The 21,517-nt window shown below is 39.0% G+C and overlaps 2 protein-coding genes across 5 annotated transcripts in view; both read left to right on the top strand.

Annotated features, from left to right (window-relative positions):
* The first annotated feature begins 2,977 nt into the window (after nucleotides 1–2,977).
* LOC126408865 (calreticulin-like) lies at nucleotides 2,978–7,416 on the top strand. Its single transcript, XM_050074607.1, has 9 exons — nucleotides 2,978–3,138; nucleotides 3,565–3,666; nucleotides 4,732–4,935; nucleotides 5,025–5,119; nucleotides 5,224–5,433; nucleotides 5,643–5,756; nucleotides 5,869–6,012; nucleotides 6,100–6,192; nucleotides 6,316–7,416. Exons 1-9 carry the CDS (start codon nucleotides 3,042–3,044, stop codon nucleotides 6,532–6,534), a joined length of 1,278 nt encoding a protein of 425 aa, XP_049930564.1. The 5' UTR covers nucleotides 2,978–3,041; the 3' UTR covers nucleotides 6,535–7,416.
* Nucleotides 7,417–9,147: 1,731 nt separating this feature from the next.
* LOC126408872 (epidermal growth factor receptor substrate 15-like 1) overlaps nucleotides 9,148–21,517 on the top strand; it is a 20,492-nt gene continuing 8,122 nt past the window's right edge. For 2 of the 4 annotated variants that reach the window (XM_050074619.1, XM_050074617.1), the window contains exons 1-18: nucleotides 9,148–9,261; nucleotides 9,784–9,825; nucleotides 9,969–10,058; nucleotides 10,153–10,200; nucleotides 10,295–10,390; nucleotides 10,609–10,674; nucleotides 10,757–10,882; nucleotides 10,989–11,048; nucleotides 11,175–11,441; nucleotides 14,894–15,051; nucleotides 15,268–15,433; nucleotides 15,664–15,726; nucleotides 17,115–17,200; nucleotides 18,421–18,493; nucleotides 18,629–18,790; nucleotides 19,956–20,153; nucleotides 20,706–20,870; nucleotides 21,207–21,315. In XM_050074619.1, the coding sequence (XP_049930576.1) occupies nucleotides 9,235–9,261; nucleotides 9,784–9,825; nucleotides 9,969–10,058; nucleotides 10,153–10,200; nucleotides 10,295–10,390; nucleotides 10,609–10,674; nucleotides 10,757–10,882; nucleotides 10,989–11,048; nucleotides 11,175–11,441; nucleotides 14,894–15,051; nucleotides 15,268–15,433; nucleotides 15,664–15,726; nucleotides 17,115–17,200; nucleotides 18,421–18,493; nucleotides 18,629–18,790; nucleotides 19,956–20,153; nucleotides 20,706–20,870; nucleotides 21,207–21,315 (2,002 nt within the window). In that variant the 5' untranslated portion in view covers nucleotides 9,148–9,234. The remainder of the gene's footprint in view (nucleotides 9,262–9,783; nucleotides 9,826–9,968; nucleotides 10,059–10,152; nucleotides 10,201–10,294; nucleotides 10,391–10,608; nucleotides 10,675–10,756; nucleotides 10,883–10,988; nucleotides 11,049–11,174; nucleotides 11,442–14,893; nucleotides 15,052–15,267; nucleotides 15,434–15,663; nucleotides 15,727–17,114; nucleotides 17,201–18,420; nucleotides 18,494–18,628; nucleotides 18,791–19,955; nucleotides 20,154–20,705; nucleotides 20,871–21,206; nucleotides 21,316–21,517) is intronic. The other 2 variants (XM_050074620.1, XM_050074618.1) reach the window with 2 other exon arrangements.

Here is a 21,517-nt window from a genome sequence, read left to right as displayed (position 1 = left end):
GTGGGGGGATTTTGATGGCTGGCGCCAGTTGCTCGTCTTCGCCCCCAGTGTTCTCTTTTGGGGAAAAGGACATGTCACTCAAAAAGCACTCCCTCCCTCGCTTTACGCACATGAGCATGGCATGCACCAGCACACATGTTAATGGGTTATTTTTGCATTCATTGCATTGACCAAAACAAACCCCCTGTTACTCATCTTTGTATCTAAGTGACTAATGGAGAAAACAATTATTTAAACTGGTCCAGTATTGAGTGTAGTGTGTGGAACCAAGTCTCAGCCAAGGAGAAGTCTTGTTCTGAAATCTTACTGACTTTCCACATAGTTGAAATCGGTTAAAACGTTCAGGCATGACATTGAGAACTTCTCTCCACCTTTCACTAATGTTCCCACTGTTGTCTTTCCTTCAACAAGTCACCTCTAACGACATTTCAGAATGACACTTCCTCCTGAGTGAGACTTAGTCACAATAACGATCAGTGAAAGATAAGGAAAAATGTTTAATTTCTCTGTGGGGTACTTTCTGTAATGTTGTCAGACACTTATGATGACAATCTGAGCCTGTCAGTGGCAAAAACAAGCCGTTTTAATGGACATAAATCAACAGTGTACACTGGCCTTTCGTCGCTGCGGCTCTCTGAATACTGGACAAATTTCAAAACTTGTTGTCTCAGTCACTTAGACACAAAATATAGGAAAATAGGGTCCAAGCTAAAAAACACCAAAGTTTTTTATTAACTGCCTATTAAATGCCTACAGTAACTAACCCTAACACTGCCATATTAAAGAGCGCTGAATGTAACTAAATGGAAAAAAAGATTGGCAACACACAGATTTGTTTTAACAGGCAATTAACAAGCTTGAGTGCTGTCTTCGTTGCCATCTTATATTTGCAATAAGGGGTTTTCATAAACTGCAGGCTGTAGTTCAGACCTCACATTGCTGTCATGTTATTGTTTTTCAGAGCAGTTTCAACATCAAACTCTTTTGTAATTATTTCTTTATGCAAGTAGAGTATAGGGCACTATTTCTGTCTTCTGCTCTTTTACAATTTTGGGGGGGACAGGACAGACTTCAGTGTGAAAGGGGGAGACAGAGGGGATGACATGCAGCGAAGGGATGCAAGCTGGAGCCGAACCCACGGCTGCTGCGGCAAGAACAATGCCTTTGTACACAGGACACCCACTAAAACTAGCGTATGATCATACTCTAAATCTATTCCATATCACACTCACAGTAAAACATATTGATTTATTGATTGATTGGGAACCATGTTTAATAACAGCAAAAATCATTTATCCAGTGGTATGCTCAGCACTTCCCATACACATACATGTTAACTAAAAAAAAAGCTTTCTATTTAAAGTTAAAGTGAAAGTGAAACTCTATGATAAATCTATGCTCTTTTCAAAGCTGTACTTCAATACTAAAATTTTCATATAAATCCCTTTGAGTCTCCTTGTTGCTTAAATGCACTACACATAAAAACTTGCCTTGCCCTCAAAATCAGACATTTTGATACAAGAAACTTCTTAGTGTCTTGAAAAAAACAGTACAAGCAGTATGATTAAATAAACAAGCTCATATCTGAAGCTTCCCAGACTTTCTCAAAAATCATATTTCCATCCTCAGACGGAGAATGAGGTCCATTTTTGAAGCTTAATGGTCCAATCACCTCTCCTTGCAAAGCTGTCTTACCGGTTAGGGAAATGGACAATACAGGACTTGTATCTAAGACAGTTTTCACTTTTATAGATTACGAGAAATTTGGTATTCTGATGACATGCAAAGCTTGCCTTTAGCTGCATGGCCTCATTTGAAAGTCTATTTTCTGTGACTGACACATCAGCCATTTCTGCTGGCTCTGTGGAATGATGCACTGTCTCTCAGTCTTAAGAACATCTAATTTCTGGGTACGTCGTCCATCCAGAACAGCCCAGAACTCATATGCAGGTTGTACAGCAAAAGGGTTATTTCTTATACCTATATATATACTGTCTCACGGTTGCAGTTACAGTTTACCTCCATGATGTCAGTCCACACACATATGTGGCCATGACAGTTGACGATACTGTTCTAAAGCTACATATTCCAAAACATGGATGCTTCACACTCATCTTCCCCCTGGCAGCACAGAAGCTCTATACAATCATCACAGTTTCAAGATGGCACCCAGGATTAGTGTCACCAGTGTTACAAATTCATTATCCAACCAAATGTTCCTGATTTATGATGTTAAATAATAGACAGAAATGTTTTTTTTGCTTAATATTATGATGTCACAGTGAAGTTGACCTTTGACCTTTTGGAAATAAAATGTCTAAATTACACATTTGTGCAAAATGTTGTCAAAATTAGAGTATGAATATCTGAGTTATGTTTTGAGAGGTCACAGTGACCTTTGACCTCCAAATTCTAATCAGTACATCCTGAGTACAAGTGGAGGTTTGTGCCAAATTTGATGAAATTCCCTCAAGACGTTCTTGAAATATCATGAATTTTCAGATGAAAAAAGTTTAGGTTTATATCTTGAAACTACATAAGAGTGCATATACTAATGCACTTACCTGGCATGTTGAAAACACCCTTTTTGTGGAGGTCCATGACAACCACAGCTGGATGATGGCCACAATTAACACAAAAAATGTATTCATGCTCATTTGGGCCTTAAATAAAGTGTGCATGAAGTATCCTGGTCTTTGTTTGATTATCATCAGCTGACTGACGTTAGTGCAGTGGTGACTTCCGTGACTTCCTCTGCTGGCCATTTTATTTTCTACATTTGAGTTTTGGTACCCTCTACAGGACTGTTGATATCATGACAAGTCTGACTGATCTAAATAAGCACTGATCCTGGATCAGGCTGTGGAGCGGACATATGTTTCGTGGTCTACTGTCATTGGTCCAGCCATACCGTGTCGTTGACCAATGACAGGCAGACATCTGTTCGCTGGAGCGACTCTAAAATATTCCCATCTCTTCCTTCTCCTCAAGGTATTCAGCACTCAGCAAGGACGCTGTCAGCAGTGGAAAGTTGAGCCGAAATGGGGAAAATGCAGGTCCTGGGTGTAGTTGCGGTAATATTAGCAGTTTACTGCGCACATGCAAAGGTTTACTTTCGGGAGGAGTTTCTGGACGGTGGTAAGTTTGGCACAGAAATGTAGAACACTAGCTGTGCAGCAGGATAATTCATTACATGTTAGCTTGACTGCTAACCGTATTTTTGTAACTATTACCATCGTGAGTTTGTCTTGAAAGACTGTTATCTCTATTATTTTGTTTGTTTAATCGTTCATTTGGTGTAAAATACGTCCACTTTCGGTTTCATAACTTTAGTGGGTTGGTAGCTGGCTAACTCGAGCAAGGCCCCAAAGCTAGCTAATGTTAAACCAGTACTACTAATATATAAGTTGTTAGCTGTGGCTACATTTCAGTGTAAATGTGTGGCTAGTTGAACGAATTTGAATGGACAGTTGGGTAATGTGACTTTAGGGAAGTAGCTTGTTGTTTTTGAAGGTGTCCCAATTGTGTAAAACTTCGACAACTGACGGGTCTTTTTCTGTACAGATGAATGGAGAAGTCGCTGGGTGAACTCCAAACACAAGTCTGACTATGGGGAATGGAAGCTGACGGCTGGCAACTTTTATGGAGATGCTGAGAAAGACAAAGGTAATGTTTTATATTATAATCCACTGGTTTTCAAACTAAGGGTCACCAAAGCTTTCACAGGTGATCTCATAGCCTTCTCAATTTTAATGGGTATAAGGAAGCTTTCAAAAGCATATATATTTTAGCATTTGATTTATTTCAATGAAGAAAATGAAATAAAATTATTAAGTTTTAGGTTTAGATTATTATTAGAGAAAAAAACATTCACAGGATAAGTACACAGTCAAGACCTGAGCATAAAGACTTCACTCTCTGTTAAACAGCCTTGTTCTACATTAGAAAAGTACATAGTTAAAACACCCAAAGAGATAATTGAACAATGGCCAAGAGTCAGGCAGAAGAAAACACTGAATTCGTCAAAAAAAAAAAAAAAGGAAAATGTGTCTTTGATGCAGTAATCACAGGAAATAATCTGCTCAAAATTCATCCAAATTTCTCTATTTATGCAAACTTCCTGCATTTAGTGCGTTCACTATATGGTTTATTCTGTACTGCTATTGTTATGCATTGAATATAATATGAAATAGCTATATAATATGGTGCTTAGTCCAGGGTTTTCAGTTTACTCTGTGACAGAAAAGGGGAATTTAAGATTATATGTTGTGAACCTGACCACTATTCTAGTCCACTTATTCAAAAACAAGGATCACGTGCTTTGACTTACAATAACTTATCATTAGTGTTGATCATGCTGTTTTCAGTATAGCTAAAACGACACCAAGGTGCCTGTCATTAAAAGTGTGTTCCTGATTAAAAAATAAATTAAAAAATAGAATATAAAAAATATTTGAAAATAAAATTTAAATGCTGAATTAATGTTTGAATGGACTTAATTAATCTGATTCTACAGCTTTGATATTCACTAAGGTAATCAGCAAACACAAACAATACAGCCTCAGCATTGTCTCAGACAGCTCATGTGCAGCTCTTCTGATATAAACAATTCTTTAATCCAGTCTATGTTTAATTGCCTTGGAGTCTGTTTTTGTAGAACAGCTCCCTCAGTGATAGCGAAAGAGAAACTAATTTGTTTGTCATGCAAAACAAACTTGCTCTCTCTTTCAGGTCTGCAAACAAGCCAGGATGCTCGTTTCTACGCTACCTCTGCCCGCTTTGAACCTTTCAGCAATGAGGGCAAGCCTGTGGTCGTTCAGTTTACAGTTAAGCATGAGCAAAAGATCGACTGTGGTGGTGGCTATGTGAAGGTATTCCCCACTGACTTGGAGCAGACTGACATGCATGGCGACTCCTCATACTACATCATGTTTGGTAAGTGATAATGCTCAGGGTAATTAACAAGTATTGAGTGGTTAAAATAAGGGTTTGTGCCATCTACTAATTAAATTTATTTCACCCAGGCCCTGATATCTGTGGCTACAGCACCAAGAAAGTCCACGTCATCTTCAATTACAAGGGCAAGAATCATCTCATCAAGAAAGAGATCAAGTGCAAGGTAATTCTGGCATTTTAAATTTAGAAAACAGTTTGTCATATAACATACAAACATGCACCACCTCTGCACCTGTGGCTTAATTTAAACGCCTCTGTTTCCTCTAGGATGATGAGCTGACCCACCTGTACACACTGATCCTGAATCCAGATCAGACCTATGAGGTGAAGATTGATAACGAGAAGGTAGAATCTGGCAGTCTGGAGGAGGACTGGGACTTCCTTCCTCCTAAGAAAATTAAGGACCCCGAGGCCAAGAAGCCAGAGGACTGGGATGATCGTGCCAAGATTGATGATGCTGATGACACCAAGCCTGAGGTGAATAAGCTTACTAGTATTATTAAGTAATAAAGGTAGTCGACCTCATGTAGGGTAAACTTGACCTTTGTTCTGTTGTTTGTTTGCACTGACTGAAAGTGCTGTCACGTCTACGGGAAATTCCGACTGTAGGAGGAGTGTTTATCCATTTATGGCTCCCAGATTTCCACATCAGTCCTGCATTTTAAAGAGTTTTTGTTGTTCTTTAGGACTGGGACAAAGCTGAAAACATTCCTGATCCTGATGCCAAAAAGCCTGACGACTGGGATGAGGATATGGATGGAGAGTGGGAGCCACCCATGATCCCTAACCCAGAGTACAAGGTAGGCTAAAGTTGGGCAGTCATGGCCGGAGTGTATTCTTTGTGTGATCTGCTCTGCCTGAGAGATGTTAAACATTTATTCTGCAGTCTGATAAATACCTTCTGCATTGCAGGGAGAATGGAAACCCAAACAGATCGACAACCCCAACTACAAAGGACCCTGGGTGCATCCTGAGATTGACAATCCTGAGTACAGCCCTGATTCAAACATCTACAAGTTCGACAATATCGCTGTTTTAGGTCTTGACCTTTGGCAGGTGAGAGAAAGAGACTTTTGAATAGTAATGTTATTGCCGTAGTGATGCTCAAACTTCAGTGAAACATTTGTTACTTTTGTTCCTCAGGTGAAATCTGGTACCATCTTTGACAACTTCGTGATCACTGACGACGTGAAGGAAGCAGAAGACATTGGAAACGAGACATGGGGTGTGACAAAGGTATGCTGGTGCTGACATTCTTTTAAAGTCCCTTATTGTCATTCATACAATGCATGAAACCACTGGCAGGAAGGTACTGAATAGATTAAGCAACATGGTTTGTGAAACTTTTCTTACCCACAGGAACCAGAGAGAAAAATGAAACAGGAGCAAGATGACCTGAAGCGAAAAGAAGAGGAGGAGAAGACCAAAGAACAAGACACCGAAGCTGATGAGGAGGGTGATGAAGACGAGGATGAGGAAGATGATGACGACGTTGGCGATGAGGAAGATACAAAGGGCGACATAGAGGAGGCACTTTCGGAAATGGATGAAGACGCAAAGCCTAAAGATGAGCTTTGAGGGGGTGTGGCCAGAGATTTTGTCTGTCCCTCCTTTAGAAACTCTGTCCTGTATTTCCCAGGGGTATTGTGGCTGCTGTGCATCCTTTCCCTGAGATTCGGACACAACCTAATTTGGGTGGGGTGGGCAAATGTAGTGAATGTGGGCAAGTGGATGTTATTGGACTTAGTTTCTCTTTAATTTTGGTCATGATATTACCCTGTTGCCCCTGAACTGCTGGATTGATTCTAAGGTTTGTCACCTGCAAAGTCCATTCCTCATTTTGTAATAACAGAGAATAAGGAGGCACTGACACCCACTGTTTTCTTGATTTTCTTGATCTCTACATCTATTTGATATGCAGATTCCCTTGCACAGGTCGCACAATCAACCAGAAACTGTGATAAAAATGACACATTGAGATTTACAGAGAATAAGAGTTAGCCATTCAGAATTTAACTTCATTGTCCCTGGAGGAAAAAAACATCTCTTGCAACAAAAAATGCACATAACTGAACATATAATGCATAAAGTATAAGACTTACTGCGAAAAGCTAATCACAAATTACAGACAGAAATCAAGATTGTATCATAACTTATTGTGACTGTCTGTGGCACTGACTTTTTTATTTTCCCTCCCACACTCTTTAAGGCATAACTGAATGAAGTGTTTAGACATAAAATAATTTTCATCAAAGCGCAACAATGAAATAGTTTTCTACGTTGAAATGACTTGAATGTCGTCATGGTTATGTAATGGGACCTGCATTTTTTCTTGAAAGTCTGGAGAAACAGATGGTGAGCCCCTGCTGTGACTCATGACATCACTGAGGGTCACATACTTATTTTTATTGGACAGAATGTTATTGATACCAAAGTTTTTATTAAAAGATTATAACCTTATTGCTTGGTCATACTTTGTACTGCATTCACACATTTCAAAGGTATGTTATACTGACTTGAAAACAGAATTTTGAGCCTGCCATATTACAGATTTTAAGTCTAGATTTCTTTCTCGGGTGGAAAAATGTATAATGGTAAAAGTGTCAGTTCATCCTCTGTGCTGGGTGGGGAAAAAAGTTTAAATTTGATTATGGATTATAAATGAAGTCCTATTTCCTCTAACTGTTGAAACTAATAAATAAACTTTAATAATTAGGACCTAAAATTTCATAATGGTGACATAAGTGGAGAGACTTTCCAGAGAGGCCCTTATTGACCCACAGGTTTGTCCTAGTGGCTTTGAACAGTTTGTGTCGTGTTGCGTTCAAGCACAGCAAATCACACATGGCATGTACATAATATTTTGACCCAGAGTCTTAGATAACAACCTGTACTCCTGCTGCTGGACTAGTACCAGTCTTATTTGTGGTACTTTTATTGAATATGTTGAATTATGCACCATAAAAGCAAAAATATCAGCAGAAAAAAAAAGATTATAACACATGGACTTCTGACATGATACCATTTGGTAAAAATGCAGTTTATATTATGATATTAGGGTGTTTATTCCTACACAAAACTGCATTAACTGCAGACACCACACACACTGAATGAAAGAGCCTTTGGGTACCTGGAGGGTTTGGGGTCGCTGTGCAGTTGCCTGCTGCCCAGTAGAGGCAAAACCAGGCAATCTTGCTATTTCTTAAGGAATTTATAGAATACAGCTGAATAAACGCACATTTTGGAGCATCAATATATCAGCCTGAAAAGAAAAAGAAACCAGAAATATTCATTCAGTTACACTACTGAACACAAAAGTGAGTTGGGAGGCGGTGCATTATGGGATGGCACATAAACAGCACTGTGTGTACACTACTACACAGGTCACTGCCTGTGTCTGGTTATATGATGTGTATTTTCATAGGGGCTGTGACTGCGACATATCCACAGTGGTGGAGGATGTATTCAGTTACTTTACTTCAGTTAAAGTACTATTACCGCGCTGTGAAAATACTCAGTAACAGTAAAAGTCCTGCATTGAAACTGTTACTTACGTAAAAGTAAGTATAATCTGGAAAATAATCTGGAAAACTAAACAAAACTCAACATTATCTTAAAAAAACATTAGAAAATTACTTAAATGTTTATTAAAAGTCCTGTCAATCAGCTAATTGATTAACTGACTAAAAATAAAATTAAAGAAAACAAAACAAAACTCAAAATTATTTTAAAAAAATATTAGAAAATTACTTTAATGTCTATCAAAAAATTCTGTCAATCAGCTAATTGATTAATTGACTAATTGTTTTAGCAGTACTTGTATAAAGTGTTGGGTAGATTAATTTCTAACAAAAAAAATCTGATAAACTTAATTTGTAAAGTAACTTGTAACTAACAATATTAGATACATGTAATGAAGTAAAAGGAAAATATTTCCCTCTTAAATGTAGTAAGTATAAGGTGGCATGAAAAGAAAATACTTAAGTAAAGTACAAGTACCTCAAATCTTCACTTAAAAACAGTACTTGAGTAAATGTACTTAGTTACATTCCACCACTGTTTATCCAGTCAGAGTGTATGACTGGGGAAATATGTTTTCCCACCTCTTAATCGCTCTTAATCCTCTCAGACAGTAGTGGGTCAGAGTTTAGTAAGGCCAGTGCCCCTGGTGTAGTGACCGAGATGCGACACACATCGGAAACACAGCCTCTCCGATCCGTCGCCGCTCGTGCCCGCTCGGTTAAGGGGCGTTTGCGCACTCCCGAGACATCAGGAAATATGGCGGCGCTCATGACTCTCAGTCAGGTAACAACTCTTATTAGCTCAAGAGAAGTCTCAAATTGGTATATTCTTCATTATCAAGCGACAGTGACAGTATTTATACGGTCTAACCTCATTACTAGTGTATAAGCTGTAGTGAATATTAGCCGGTGTAGCCGCATTAGCAACCCTTCGTTGTCACTAAGTTTACATGGTTAGCTAGGATAAGTAGGGATAGCAAAGTTGCTGTAAAGGAACAGGGAAGCTAATGTTGCTATCACAAGGAAGGCAGTTACGTTAGCAGCGAGGGTGGTAATGATAAAAATAAAAACATGGCTAACTAGTGGCTCAAACTGAACATAACAACCCTTTTGTTAGTTAGCTAACGTTAGCCTTCAGAGCTGTGCCCATCTACTTAATGCTCCTTACGGACAAGCTAGCGTCAGTCTGCTAACGTTACAGATATTTTATTTAGCTTTCTGGAAACTTAATTTAGTGTACGTGCTAGCTGACACTCTCATTTGTAACTTAGCTGGTGTTGTATTTCTCTCCTGTCTGCTTCTCCAGTTATCAAGTGGCAACCCAGTCTATGAGAACTATTACAGACAGGTAAGGTTTGGTTACCGCTCTCATTTACACTCCTGCTCTGCTACTGTTGATTCAGATGAATGCTATCTGTCATATAAAATCCCTTGATGAAAACAGATATGTCTGCTGTATCCACCTAGTGTTTTGTTGTCGATTCTTTGTAGCTGGATCCACTAGGCACAGGCAAAGTATCGGCTGGAGATGCAGCGCAGTTCCTCAAGAAATCAGGGCTGTCAGATAGTACATTGGGAAAGGTGAGCTTTAAACTCATGTACATGTTCACACAAAATCACGCACATATATTTAATCAGTAGCATCTAACTTTTTGTTTTGTTTTTTTTGTGTTAGATTTGGGATTTGGCAGATTCAGAAAGAAGAGGCTATTTGGATAAACGGGTAACACTGAATTTCCCTGTAAATTTGCTGTGATTGGTGGTGCTGATGTGTGCATAAAACCCCGGATCTGACTTGCTCTCTTCCTCTTTCCTAGGGTTTCTTCATCGCTCTGAGACTTGTAGCCTCAGCACAGGGTGGAAATGATATCAGTCTTAGCAACCTCAACCAGAACTTAGCTGCACCTAAATTTGTAAGTGATGATGTGACTCTCTTGACAATTGCAGCATCTAATGATATGGTATGGAACATACAAACTACTTCTGATGCTCATATGAGTAATTAATGGACACTGAATGTCTCACAAAGTGATACTGTAAGGGGAACTGTGTCCCTATGTGTACTTTCCCCAGTAACTGTATTTGCTTGCTCTGCTTGTTAGTGTCTTATTCTCACCTTTTTTTCTTACAGAGAGACACTAACAGCCCTTTATTAAGCGTTTCAACAACAGGACCTGACTCACAGTGGGCAATTAGGGTGAGTTAATACCATTTTTTTCAGAAACATTCCTGAGAGAAGTGAACTTATCCCTTAAACTTGAGTTTCTTTTCTTCCCCAGCCTGATGAAAAAGGGAAGTTTGAGGGCATTTTTGAGAGTTTGGTCCCTGTGAATGGTCTCCTCTCTGGTGATAAAGTCAAGCCAGTTTTGATAAACTCCAAGCTACCTCTGGATGCGTTAGGAAAGGTAATATTACATGTTGGAGTGATGTAACAGATAACACATTTGCAATGTTAACAATTCAAAACAGGTAAAACTTGTTCATTTTGGCATTTACTTAATTAATCTGTAGATTTGGGACCTAAGCGACGTGGACAAAGATGGGTACTTGGACAAAGATGAATTCACAGTGGTAAGCTTGCCCCTTATTTTCTTAAGTGTTGCTGTCACTCTAGCTTTTGGGAAGCTAATCCTTTATATTTTAAATTAAGAGAAATTCTTTTGAATATCAATAATGATCTGATTTCCTTTTGTATAGGCCATGCACCTTGTTTATCGTGCCATGGAGAAGGAGCCTGTCCCAACTACTTTACCCACTTCCCTCATACCCCCGTCTAAAAGGAAAAAGTCTGCAGGTGGGCTGCCAGGTGCTGTGGCCGTACTGCCTGCGCTCTCCGGTTTTACGCCAGGCTCGGCTCCTTTCAAAGACTCCTTGCGAAGCACTCCTCCTTTGGTCCCAGCTGCTCCCCTCAGCACCAGTGCTGTCAGCCTCTCCCCAAAACACTCCTTTAAATCCAGCTCACCGGTATGTTGAGTCACCTGTGTTTCTGATGTAGGCGCAGTGACCTCATCACTGCACTGATTAGTCTGTGAAAGTGCTCTTTTCAAGGGCTGGGCAGTATGGTTAAAATTATTATCACATTATTGAAAACACGTTTCCGATATTGCTATGCATGACAATATAGACGCTGTATGAGAAATCACACCTAAAATAATCAAACTGATGTTCACTGCAACTATAATCTGTTTTTCTTTGCCACATCAGACAACTCATAAATCATGTAAAACAGAGAACATAAGAACAGTTTATTTAGACAACTGTATTTTGTGAATTTGTAACCTGATATGATCACATTTTCACATATAATTCTATTGAAAGTTCATAAATATTATTAGAAAATTAGCGCCCAGCCCTGCTTCTCTTTTAAAATATATAAGTGTAGTAAAAAAGTTCTCACTTATTTTAACAGTTGTTGTTCACAAGTCTTGTTTCCTTCCTCTTGAAGGAAACAAGACTCACAGGATGTTATGCCTGCTAGCTTGGGTGGTTTCACTTGGCTTTACTAAATGTGTTGCATGCTTCATCTGTTGCTCTAATTGCAGTCTCATATAGTCCCAGGTAATCTTGGGCTATATCAGGATTTCACTTTTTGAATGTGGCTTATTATTTTCAAGTGGTATAAAGTGAAAAACACAAGAAGACGTTAAATCCTCTTGGAAAATCAATAAGATTAGTTTTCCGTGCTCCTCCTTAAGTAAGTGTCTGAAGGGCAGAGCCTGGAAACCAGCATTTCATATATCAATCCTTTTCTGTTGCTAATGGGTAGACTTGTTTTGCCACATTGTTTTGGGCATTGTGCACAGGCCAGTGTGTTTTCTCTCTACCCTGTATTAGCTGCAGGGATTTTTCTTCCGTGTCTTTTGGAGAAACAGGTTTCCTTGAAAGGGAAGAAAAGTAAGACTGTGTTCACACTTGTACCACGATCACCTGACGTGACTGTCATGTTATCATGTCCTTTTTTTCCTGTTCTGCCACATCTCATTCCTGTTTTTTCTCCTTGCCAGTTTAGTTGCTGTTTCTTTCTGTTTAACTCAACCCAGGGCAAAAAAAAGTTACTGTTCATACCAGATTTCTTAGAAATGCAGTTTTCTTACACATGTACTGTCACTTGAATTAGCTAATTTATTATATTAGTTTCAATTCAAATGTAGATTTTATATGATGATTTTTTTTTCACTTTTTATTAAGAAAATTTTGCTTTTTATTTTCAGCCAGAGGATTAACAATAGGCAATAACGAAAACTTTACACCTGTTTTGACAATTATATATCGCAACAAAATCAAGTGCTTAAAGGAAAGGGAAATAAACACAGAAACACACAAAGAACAAATGCACACGCAATAAATAAATTAATAAACAAAAGCAGACAGCCAGGTTCACGTCAGTTTTCACTGGACAGTCCCTCCAGGATGTTGCACATTGGTTAATGCAAATTGAACCAATTTCTGTGAATTTTGCGCAATTTTCCTGCAAGTTTGACCAATCATCATAGCTTCCTGCAAGTTACCAAACTCACTCTTTTGTTTTTGGTTGTGAAAATTTGGGAAAAATTACGCCTAATGACTGTGCAAGGCAATTCCCTCATGTTCTGCACAAAAGCGAGGGTAAACTGTTATGCAATGCATGCAGTGTTGTGGTGAGTGACATAGATTGACAAACACTTTTCTACTGCAAAACACTCTCAGAATGGCTTAAACGCGAGGACAACAGACAAGCTACATCATTGTGACAGGGGCTGTTGCATCCATATCTATTGCAAATGCTAGTTAGATCAAATAGTTAGAGGTAGATCTAATATGCATAGTTAGTAATAACAGTATAAATCACAAACTCATAGCTCATGTAGTATAAATCTCAAATTGAGGGGTGCTTGCCTGTTTGATAAATGTGTGCGTGTGTGATATTAAAATAGATAGTTAGGGGAATAGAAATTTTCAAATAAACTGTTTAAATATGGTAGTGTGGTTACTTAGAACACTCAGAACAGTGTCATTTCATTGTCACTGGGACAAGTTGCCTTCAGTTTTTAATGAATTACACACACAAAAAAAAACCCTACAATAGTTTTTTCAGTTTTTTACGTGCTCCCATCATATCGTTGCAATAAAAGCTGCCGTGAAATTAGGCATTGTAGGCCGTATCAATCCTAAAACAAGCCAGTGATCCTGGAGGGGCTGATGAGATTAATGATTAAGACAGCCATCTTTTTTTCTATCTGAGGGAATCTTTTACTTTACTTTTCATTTACTGTCTCAGAATCACACTATGACCAACTGAATCACAAAAAAAAAGAAAAAAAAAAAGAAATAACAGTGGATATGTGAGGAGTTACACATTTACTTGTAACTTATTACAAACATAGGAAAACATAATAGCATTGTCACATGAAAATTTGTGATAAACAAATCTTTTTCAACCTATATTCAACTGAATACAGTACAAAGTTAGATATTTCATGTTCAAACTAATAAACTTTGTTTTTGTAATATACGCTCATTTTGAATTTGGTGCCTGCAACACACTCTAAAGAAAGTTGGGACAGGGGCAACAAAAGACAACAAAACTGGAACAATTCCTCCGTTCCCAAACACTTACTGATTGTTGCTAAAGAAAAGGTAAAGTAACACAGTAATAAACATGACCCTATCTCAAATGTTGAGGCATCTAACTAAGAATGAGTGCATACACCGATCAGGAATCTAACTAAACACTGTTGCATACAAAACATCATCCCTTATGGCAGTGATGGAAGTGTCCCCCCCCCCCCCAAGCAGGACAATGCACCATGTCACACCATAAAAACTGCTCAGGAATGGCCCGAGGAACCTGACAAAGAACTCAAGGCATTGACCTGGCCTCCAAATTGACAAAATCCCAATCTGACTGAGCATTTGCGGGACGTGTCGGGGCCTCCTTGGATCGACTTGGCTCTGAGCTTTCAAGGCATGGACTCAGGACCTCTGGGCAGGGGTGTCCTGCTGTATCTGCCACCTGCACATTGGCAGCAGATCTTTTCAGCCCTGTGGGTTGTGAGGTGGGGTACGGCACATCCCCTGGATGTTCAATCAGAGTGGGCTCTGGGGAAATAGGAGGCCATGTCCATGCCTTGAGCCCTTTGTCATGTTCCTCAGGCCATTCCTGAGCGGTTAATATAGTGTGGCATGGTGCAGTGTTTTGGCTTATAAAACAAAGTTTATTAAGTTGAACAATAAATATCTTGTCTTTGTACAGTATTGAAGTAAATATAGATCAAAGGATTTGCAAATTATTGCATCCTGTTATATGTACGTTTTATACAGGATCATAACTTTTTTTGATTGGGGTCGTTTCTGAATACCACCTGTTAAATAAAAAAGAAACTGAACTAGTCTCCCTCATCTAAAATCACATACATGTTGTCTTTTCTTTTTTCCAGCCAGTGGTGAACTGGGTGGTACCGCTGGCTGACAGAGAGCGATATGATGGGATCTTCAAGAAAACAGACAGCGACAATGACGGCCTGGTTAATGGAACTGAGGTCATAGAGATCTTCATGCAGTCCACTCTCTCCCAGACGATGCTGGCTCAGATATGGTGAGACATTTTTGCAGAGGTTTTCCTCATTACATCCACACTTAACAACATCACACTAAATCTTCCATATCTATGCATAGCTAGTCTCACCAGGTTTAACTCTATACCTCCATCTGGTGGACATTTTGAATTATAACGTTTTCTCCAGAAAATGATTGCAACATATGACAGAATACAGTATCTTATGTTTGAGTGAGGTCTCTCTTCCTCTCACAGGGGACTTGCTGACACCAAACAAACTGGCAAGCTGAACCGGGAGCAGTTTTCTCTTGCCATGTACCTGATCCAGCAGAAGGTCACTAAAGGCATAGACCCTCCCTCTACTCTAACTCCAGACATGATTCCTCCATCAGAGAGGACTGCAGCTTCAGTGGCGAGTCCTGTGAGTCCTGACTTTAGCCCACTGCTGCCACTGCTTCTTCTTGTTATTGCCCTGTATATTGAAATTCTTCCAATCTTCCAAAACCATTTTTCTTGCAACTGTACCTTATGCTTCTTGCTGCTATATTCATTTTAAATGGTCAGTTCTGCTCTCTGGCTTTTCAGCCTTGCCTTGCAAAACTGTTTTGTATGCTTTTGCTTTTTTGAGCTCTTTTCTATCCTTTCTAACAGAGCTATGCGGGGCTTATGTCAGCTGTGAGACCTGATCTTGCTGCACTAGCTTATATGCGCAGAGTGAGTAGCTGAGCTTTGTGTCACAAGGTGGCGCTTTTGTTCTGTCTTATTCTTCCATCTCAGTCTGAAACACAAGGTGCAAACAGGACCATCTTCTTTGTTTTATGCATTAGTTTCCTCAAAATATGTTCCCAACAAAGGGGAACACAGAATTCGATTTGATCATTATCAGTCTTTGGAGCATATTTGTCATGCGTTTGATTTTCCCCAAATGTGTCTTTTCTTAACCTCAACTGTGCTAAAGACAAACACTGCCACCTGCTGCAGATTCATCATCAATGGACTGTCACAGCAACCTATGTAAACTAGAAACTTAATAATGGAAGTAATTCAAGTAGTGTCAGTTACTTTACTAGCTGTTTATGAGTATAGAATATCAGGGTCTACAGATATTATACTTTGGCCAACCAGTGATTGAAGAGGCCTTTTATCTTTAAAGAAACATAAGATAATTTTTTAGATGTATTAGACCATGAAAACAGACATCAAGCTGCAGCATTTCATTCTGTTATAGGACTATAAGGCCTGAAAAGGACAATTTATTTAAAAGGTAGCTTCATTTTTTACAGTTATGGTGAGTCAACACAATTTTTTTGAATAAGCTGCCTAAAGTGTGTCATTTCAAATTTGACTACAAAGTCATCAACTAAATTATTAACTCTAGTGTAGTTTTCCCCATAAAAAAGTGGTTGTCTTTTGTATTTATTATAAACATATTGATGAATAAATGGATCAAAATAATTAAGGTAGAGTATTTAAAGAAATGCAGTACAAAAACATACTTTTTGTAACTATTACACAAGTACTATTGTTAAAAAGAAATACCTCTTCCACAAAAAATTACACAATTCCCATTTTGAGGTTGAACATGAATCTTTAAAAAAACAACATTAAGGGGGCAAACACTTTAAGTGTAGCATATGTCTGACACATCCTTAAAGTGCATGTAAAAGTAGAGGCTTGACAGGAAATTGAACGCTGATATTTAAACCAGATTTCGCCGTAGTATTGAATTCTTTTGTATTCTCTTGTCTGTGTGTATTGTCTGGAACTCTTGCCCCCTCCCTAACTGTGCAAGGTGTTTGTATTTCCTTCCTGTGTCTTTTGTTTTGTTAGACATCTCAGCGGGTGGCTCCTCTCCCCCCTTCGCACACCATTCATGTCCCCTCCGCTCTCTTTCTCTCCCCTTTTTGTCCCCTTTCCCCATTTGACCATTCTACCTCTTGTGCCCTCTTTCTCGGGTCCATTTTCCCGTCCGACCCGATGTTGTCACACTTGTCGTCTCTGTTCTCACCTTCTGTCACCCCCGCTTCATCCATCGTGCTTCCTCACCCCACTCTCCTTTCCTCTTCCCTCTCTCACTCATCCGTCTCTGCCTCTCGCCTCAGGACAGCACCAGCTCCACGGGGTCGGCCGAGCTGACAGGCATCAAAGAGCTGGATGACCTCAGCCAGGAAATAGCTCAGCTGCAGAGGTGAGCCCCTGAGTAGCAGGAGAATAGCTTTGTTTCTCTTCCTCTGAGAAAAAGGCGGGTAGGTTGTAGTGAAGTGATGTTCAGGTTCAAAGCTCTTTTCAACTCTTGGATTTATTTTTTTATTAAAGAGTGTTAACCTTTATTTAACCAGGTGCTCCTATTAGAGTGTTTTTGTTCCAAGGGGGACTTAGTGAGGAAAACTGTGTCATCATGGAGCCTTTCTTTAGGCCAGTTAAAGCATATTTTACAGTCGGGGCTTTTAGTAACATGTGTATCAAATTCTTTGGATGTAACCAGATGCAGTACTCCGATTATTACAGTTGTGATGTTAATACCTCAACTAGGTTATCTTACATTTTTAAAGGTTTAAATAGGAGTAAATATAGCACAATGTCAAGATCTGGAATACTTGTCAATATTTCAGATTATAATGGTATGCCTACACTGACATACTACTTAATCTGATATCTTTTAGTACCTCAAGTCTTGCCACAAAGGTCATGGAGAAAATGCTGTTCAAATAGTTGCAATAGTTACCCCATCTGTTGCTGTTTCCTTAATGTTTGTTCTTTGGAAATCCCTCTGTGTCCACATCATGCCAAAAGCAGTATCAACAGACAGCTATGGACCTTTTGTGGCCCATGAATGCTCAAGTTTACCACATCAGGATAGTTAGTCACCATTAAGGGGAGTATATCTTTCTTGGAATTTACTAATGTTTTGCTGCTCATCACCCTGTTCCAGGGTGTCTACAGGGCCTTAAAAAAATTCAAATTTATAAATATTAGGCCTTACAAGTCATTAAATAATCTGTAAACCTACCATTGAAACTGATACTGTCTTCTTAGTTTATACTCCCAATTAACTACATAAATCCTACCTCTGCATGGGACTACATATATACTATTTACCTTTATACTTACCTATGATCCTTGATAAGAAAAAGATGTTTTGTCAGTCTTAAATTCAGTTAAAAATGATCTTGAAAGGCTCTTAAAAAGCATTAAGTTTGGGTGTCTGACACCTGGAGACACCCTGTGTTTTTGGGAAACCCTATTAGTCTGTTTTTTTCATGCATGTTAATACAAAAAAACATTCTAAATGTCATTAGACGCAGTTTTGTCCCTTTAAGCTTCATGTTTTTCCAATATAGGCTTTGTTACAAAGTATTAAACCATTTATTACTTACCTTGCTCTTCTCCCATGTTGTTCACCTACAGAGAGAAATTCATTCTGGAGCAAGAAATCAGGGAAAAGGAGGAAGCCATCAGACATCAAAACACCGAAGTTCAGGTAAGGCCGAGCCAAAATAGTTTTCAAGTCATTCGTTAATGGTTGAAATGTTAGTTCATAGTTGACAAAGATGAGACTCATTAGCTGCACCGTGCAAACACCTGTGCTTTTGTCTCTGTTTGGTGGAACCCTCAGGAAATGCAGAATGGATTAGACAGGGAGAGCAGCAGCCTGCAGGACCTGGAGTCGCAGAAGCAGGATGCCCAGGAACGTCTGGAGGAAATGGACCAGCAGCGCTCCAAGCTGGAGGGAATGCTCAACGACGTCAAGCAGAAGTGCCAGGAAGAGACCCAGATGGTTAGAGACTTGACTTATTAAAGCTGCATGCATATATAAAAACAAGAGATGCTTTAATCTTTTAAATCTGCACTTCTGGTGACGTGGTATCACACAGATAGTTGCCTTGTGGTTTTGATGTAATCTTTGCCCGATAAAGTGAAAACAAACAGTGAGGTCAGATCAGGTTAAAGCTACAGCTGGCAACTTTTATTGAAAAACAAGTTTAGGTCATATAAAAGTGACACTACATCCTGACAGTAGTACATGACACTAATAATCTGTGAAAAAAAAATTGTTTTTCTGCCTCTCTGTTGTGCAGTCAGTCTGTCAACCTAGGCAGTGCTGATCAGATATGACTCAAGATTCCATCAATACATTGTCTGTCTCTCACCTCATATGTTTTCAGAAACATACTTTAGTGTACTGTTTAGCTGTAAAAAAAAAAAAAGTTTGCTCTGGATGGTGCGTCACTAGACTGTTTTCAACATGGCAGCGGAAACACAAATTTTCTTATTTAAGTAAACAGTACACTAAAATATGTTTCTGAAAACATTTGAGGTAAAATATAGATTCGATCAGCGCTGCCTGGTTTGACCGTATTTCACATGATTGACAGCTGCATTAGAGAACCCTGTGCGCTGATGGGGTGTTTTTGTTTAGGCGACATGGATTCTTGCAAATGCTTTTAGGAGCACTAGGAGAATTCAGAGACACCTTATTTTTTTCACAAGGCTGTGTCATATATTACTGTAAGGATGTAGTGACAGTGTCATCAAATATGACAAAAACTTATTTTTTATAAAAGTTTAAATTACAGTTTTAAGGTTGGTTTCAAAGTCATCAAGTGTTTTTGAAATACTTTAGCTGCTGTGTGTTTAGCCTACTCTGTTTAGGAAATAATTTCTATATTAGGAGGTGAAGCTTCACATTCTTGGTTCTTTTGATGCCAATTAAGTAAAAAATGTTACATTTGGACCACCATCTTACTGTTATGCAAACCTTTTTATTTTCTTGCATCCTCCTGAGAACAGTTTATTAAAATATTGCTTCTTTGATCTGCCCTAATAAGAAACTGAAGTCCGAAGTAAATTACTAACTTAACTGTACAGTTATTTAAATGTTATCCAACTGATGAAGCAAGAAATATAACACTGATTCCCTTTTTTGTGCCGTCCCCCTCCAGATCTCGTCCCTGCAGAGCCAGATCCGCTCTCAGGAGACCGACCTCCGCAGCCAGGAGGATGAACTGAGCCGCACCAAGGCGGACCTGAGCCGACTGCAGGATGAGGAGGCAATGCTCGAGCAGAGCCTGCTCTCCGGTCGGGTCCAGCTGGACAGCATCACCAAGTCGCTCAAAACCACTCAGGAAGAGATCAACCAGGTCAGTGCAGATGGAGTAACTACAGGTTACATAAGGATGTTTTGCCACTTTTAGCCAATAAGCTCTCTGATCAACTCTATATTTTGTAGCTTGAAGATTGGCTTTGAAATTAGACAGATTTTTGAGCTGGAGGAAAGGATTAAGCTCTGGATAGCCAATCAAAATACTGACTTCCATGTATGTTTATGTACTATCTGTGGAATTTGGACAGAGAAACATTAGTTTTACTTTTACTTTCATGACCTTTGTGCTAAGTTATTTAGCATGCTCTGAGTCACACCCATGTGAAGTACACTGGAGTGAAACCGTTGTATCATTGTGGTTTGTGAATATTTTTTGATCGACTTTACCACTTCTACATTTGCTTTGAAAAGCCTTGTTGTATGAAAATGTGGCTTCAAATCATAGTAGCTCATTTATTTCTTCCAGGTTGGAAATTCCCAAATGTTGAGCAGCTCTGACAATGATTAGAAAGAGGCAGGAAAAGAAAATGAATCAATATATTTTATGGCATTAGATATGGATTAAATAGTCTTCTCTGTGTGTTTTTAGGCTCGCAGTAAGCTATCACTCATCCAGGACAACCAAAAGGAAGTGACCAAGACCATTGAACAATACAACAACGCTTTGAGCGACATCAACGGAGGAAACTTCAGCAACCTTCCAGATTTAGGTGAAGGCTTTGCTGAGAAGGAGAACGGAGGTTTCAGAAGTGCGGTGAGGAAATCATGAATATATATTCTATTTTTCACTACAAGAATCTGGCCTGGAACTCAGAACATTTAATCGCTTTTACTCCTAATGAGGAGCATTTTTCATATCAACTCCTAATGTGCCTGTTTCAGATGCCAGAGGAATGCAAACACAAATATGCTCATGAAAACTTTTAGTTTAGTTTTGTAGTCCCAAAAGTTTTTAGCTGCTATATTTTCTTGCATTGTCATGTTTTTTTTTTTTACTGTGTCCTGCCATAATATAGAAAGTGATTTAAAAATGATCAGTTTTTGCTAAATCATAGTCAAGACTTCACTATTTTCTGTATCCATTCATTAGGATGACTCTTTCAAGTCAAGGATAGCCATGTTCAACAACAGCAGTGCAAAGGAGCCTCCGGCTGACCCCTTCCAGTCAGAGGACCCCTTCAAGCCCGACCCCTTCTTAGGTCTGAATACCTTCTTGTATCTTTTATTATTTACTACTGTATTTCTGTAAGGTTTAGGGTTATTCCCTGCTCTGCTAGCATGTTATTGGTATTGGCCAGTATACAGTCAGGTCCATAATTATTTGGACAATGATACAGTTGTCATCATTTTGGCTCTGTACACCACCACAATGGGTTTTAAATGAAACAATGAATACCTGCT

Source organism: Epinephelus moara, chromosome 21 (genome assembly GCF_006386435.1).
Source record: "Epinephelus moara isolate mb chromosome 21, YSFRI_EMoa_1.0, whole genome shotgun sequence".
NCBI classification, from domain to species: domain Eukaryota; kingdom Metazoa; phylum Chordata; class Actinopteri; order Perciformes; family Serranidae; genus Epinephelus; species Epinephelus moara.
The sequence above is the reverse complement of the archived record's forward strand: the minus strand, read 5'-3'. Positions and strand labels throughout refer to the sequence as shown.

Bases quoted from the DNA above. Each gene is read 5' to 3' on its own strand.
- LOC126408865 (XM_050074607.1), top strand. From the start codon at position 3,042: ATGGGGAAAATGCAGGTCCTGGGTGTAGTTGCGGTAATATTAGCAGTT. The intron at 3,139-3,564 runs GTAAGTTTGGCA...TTTTCTGTACAG, and splicing joins GGAGGAGTTTCTGGACGGTG to ATGAATGGAGAAGTCGCTGG. The intron at 6,193-6,315 runs GTATGCTGGTGC...TCTTACCCACAG, and splicing joins AGACATGGGGTGTGACAAAG to GAACCAGAGAGAAAAATGAA.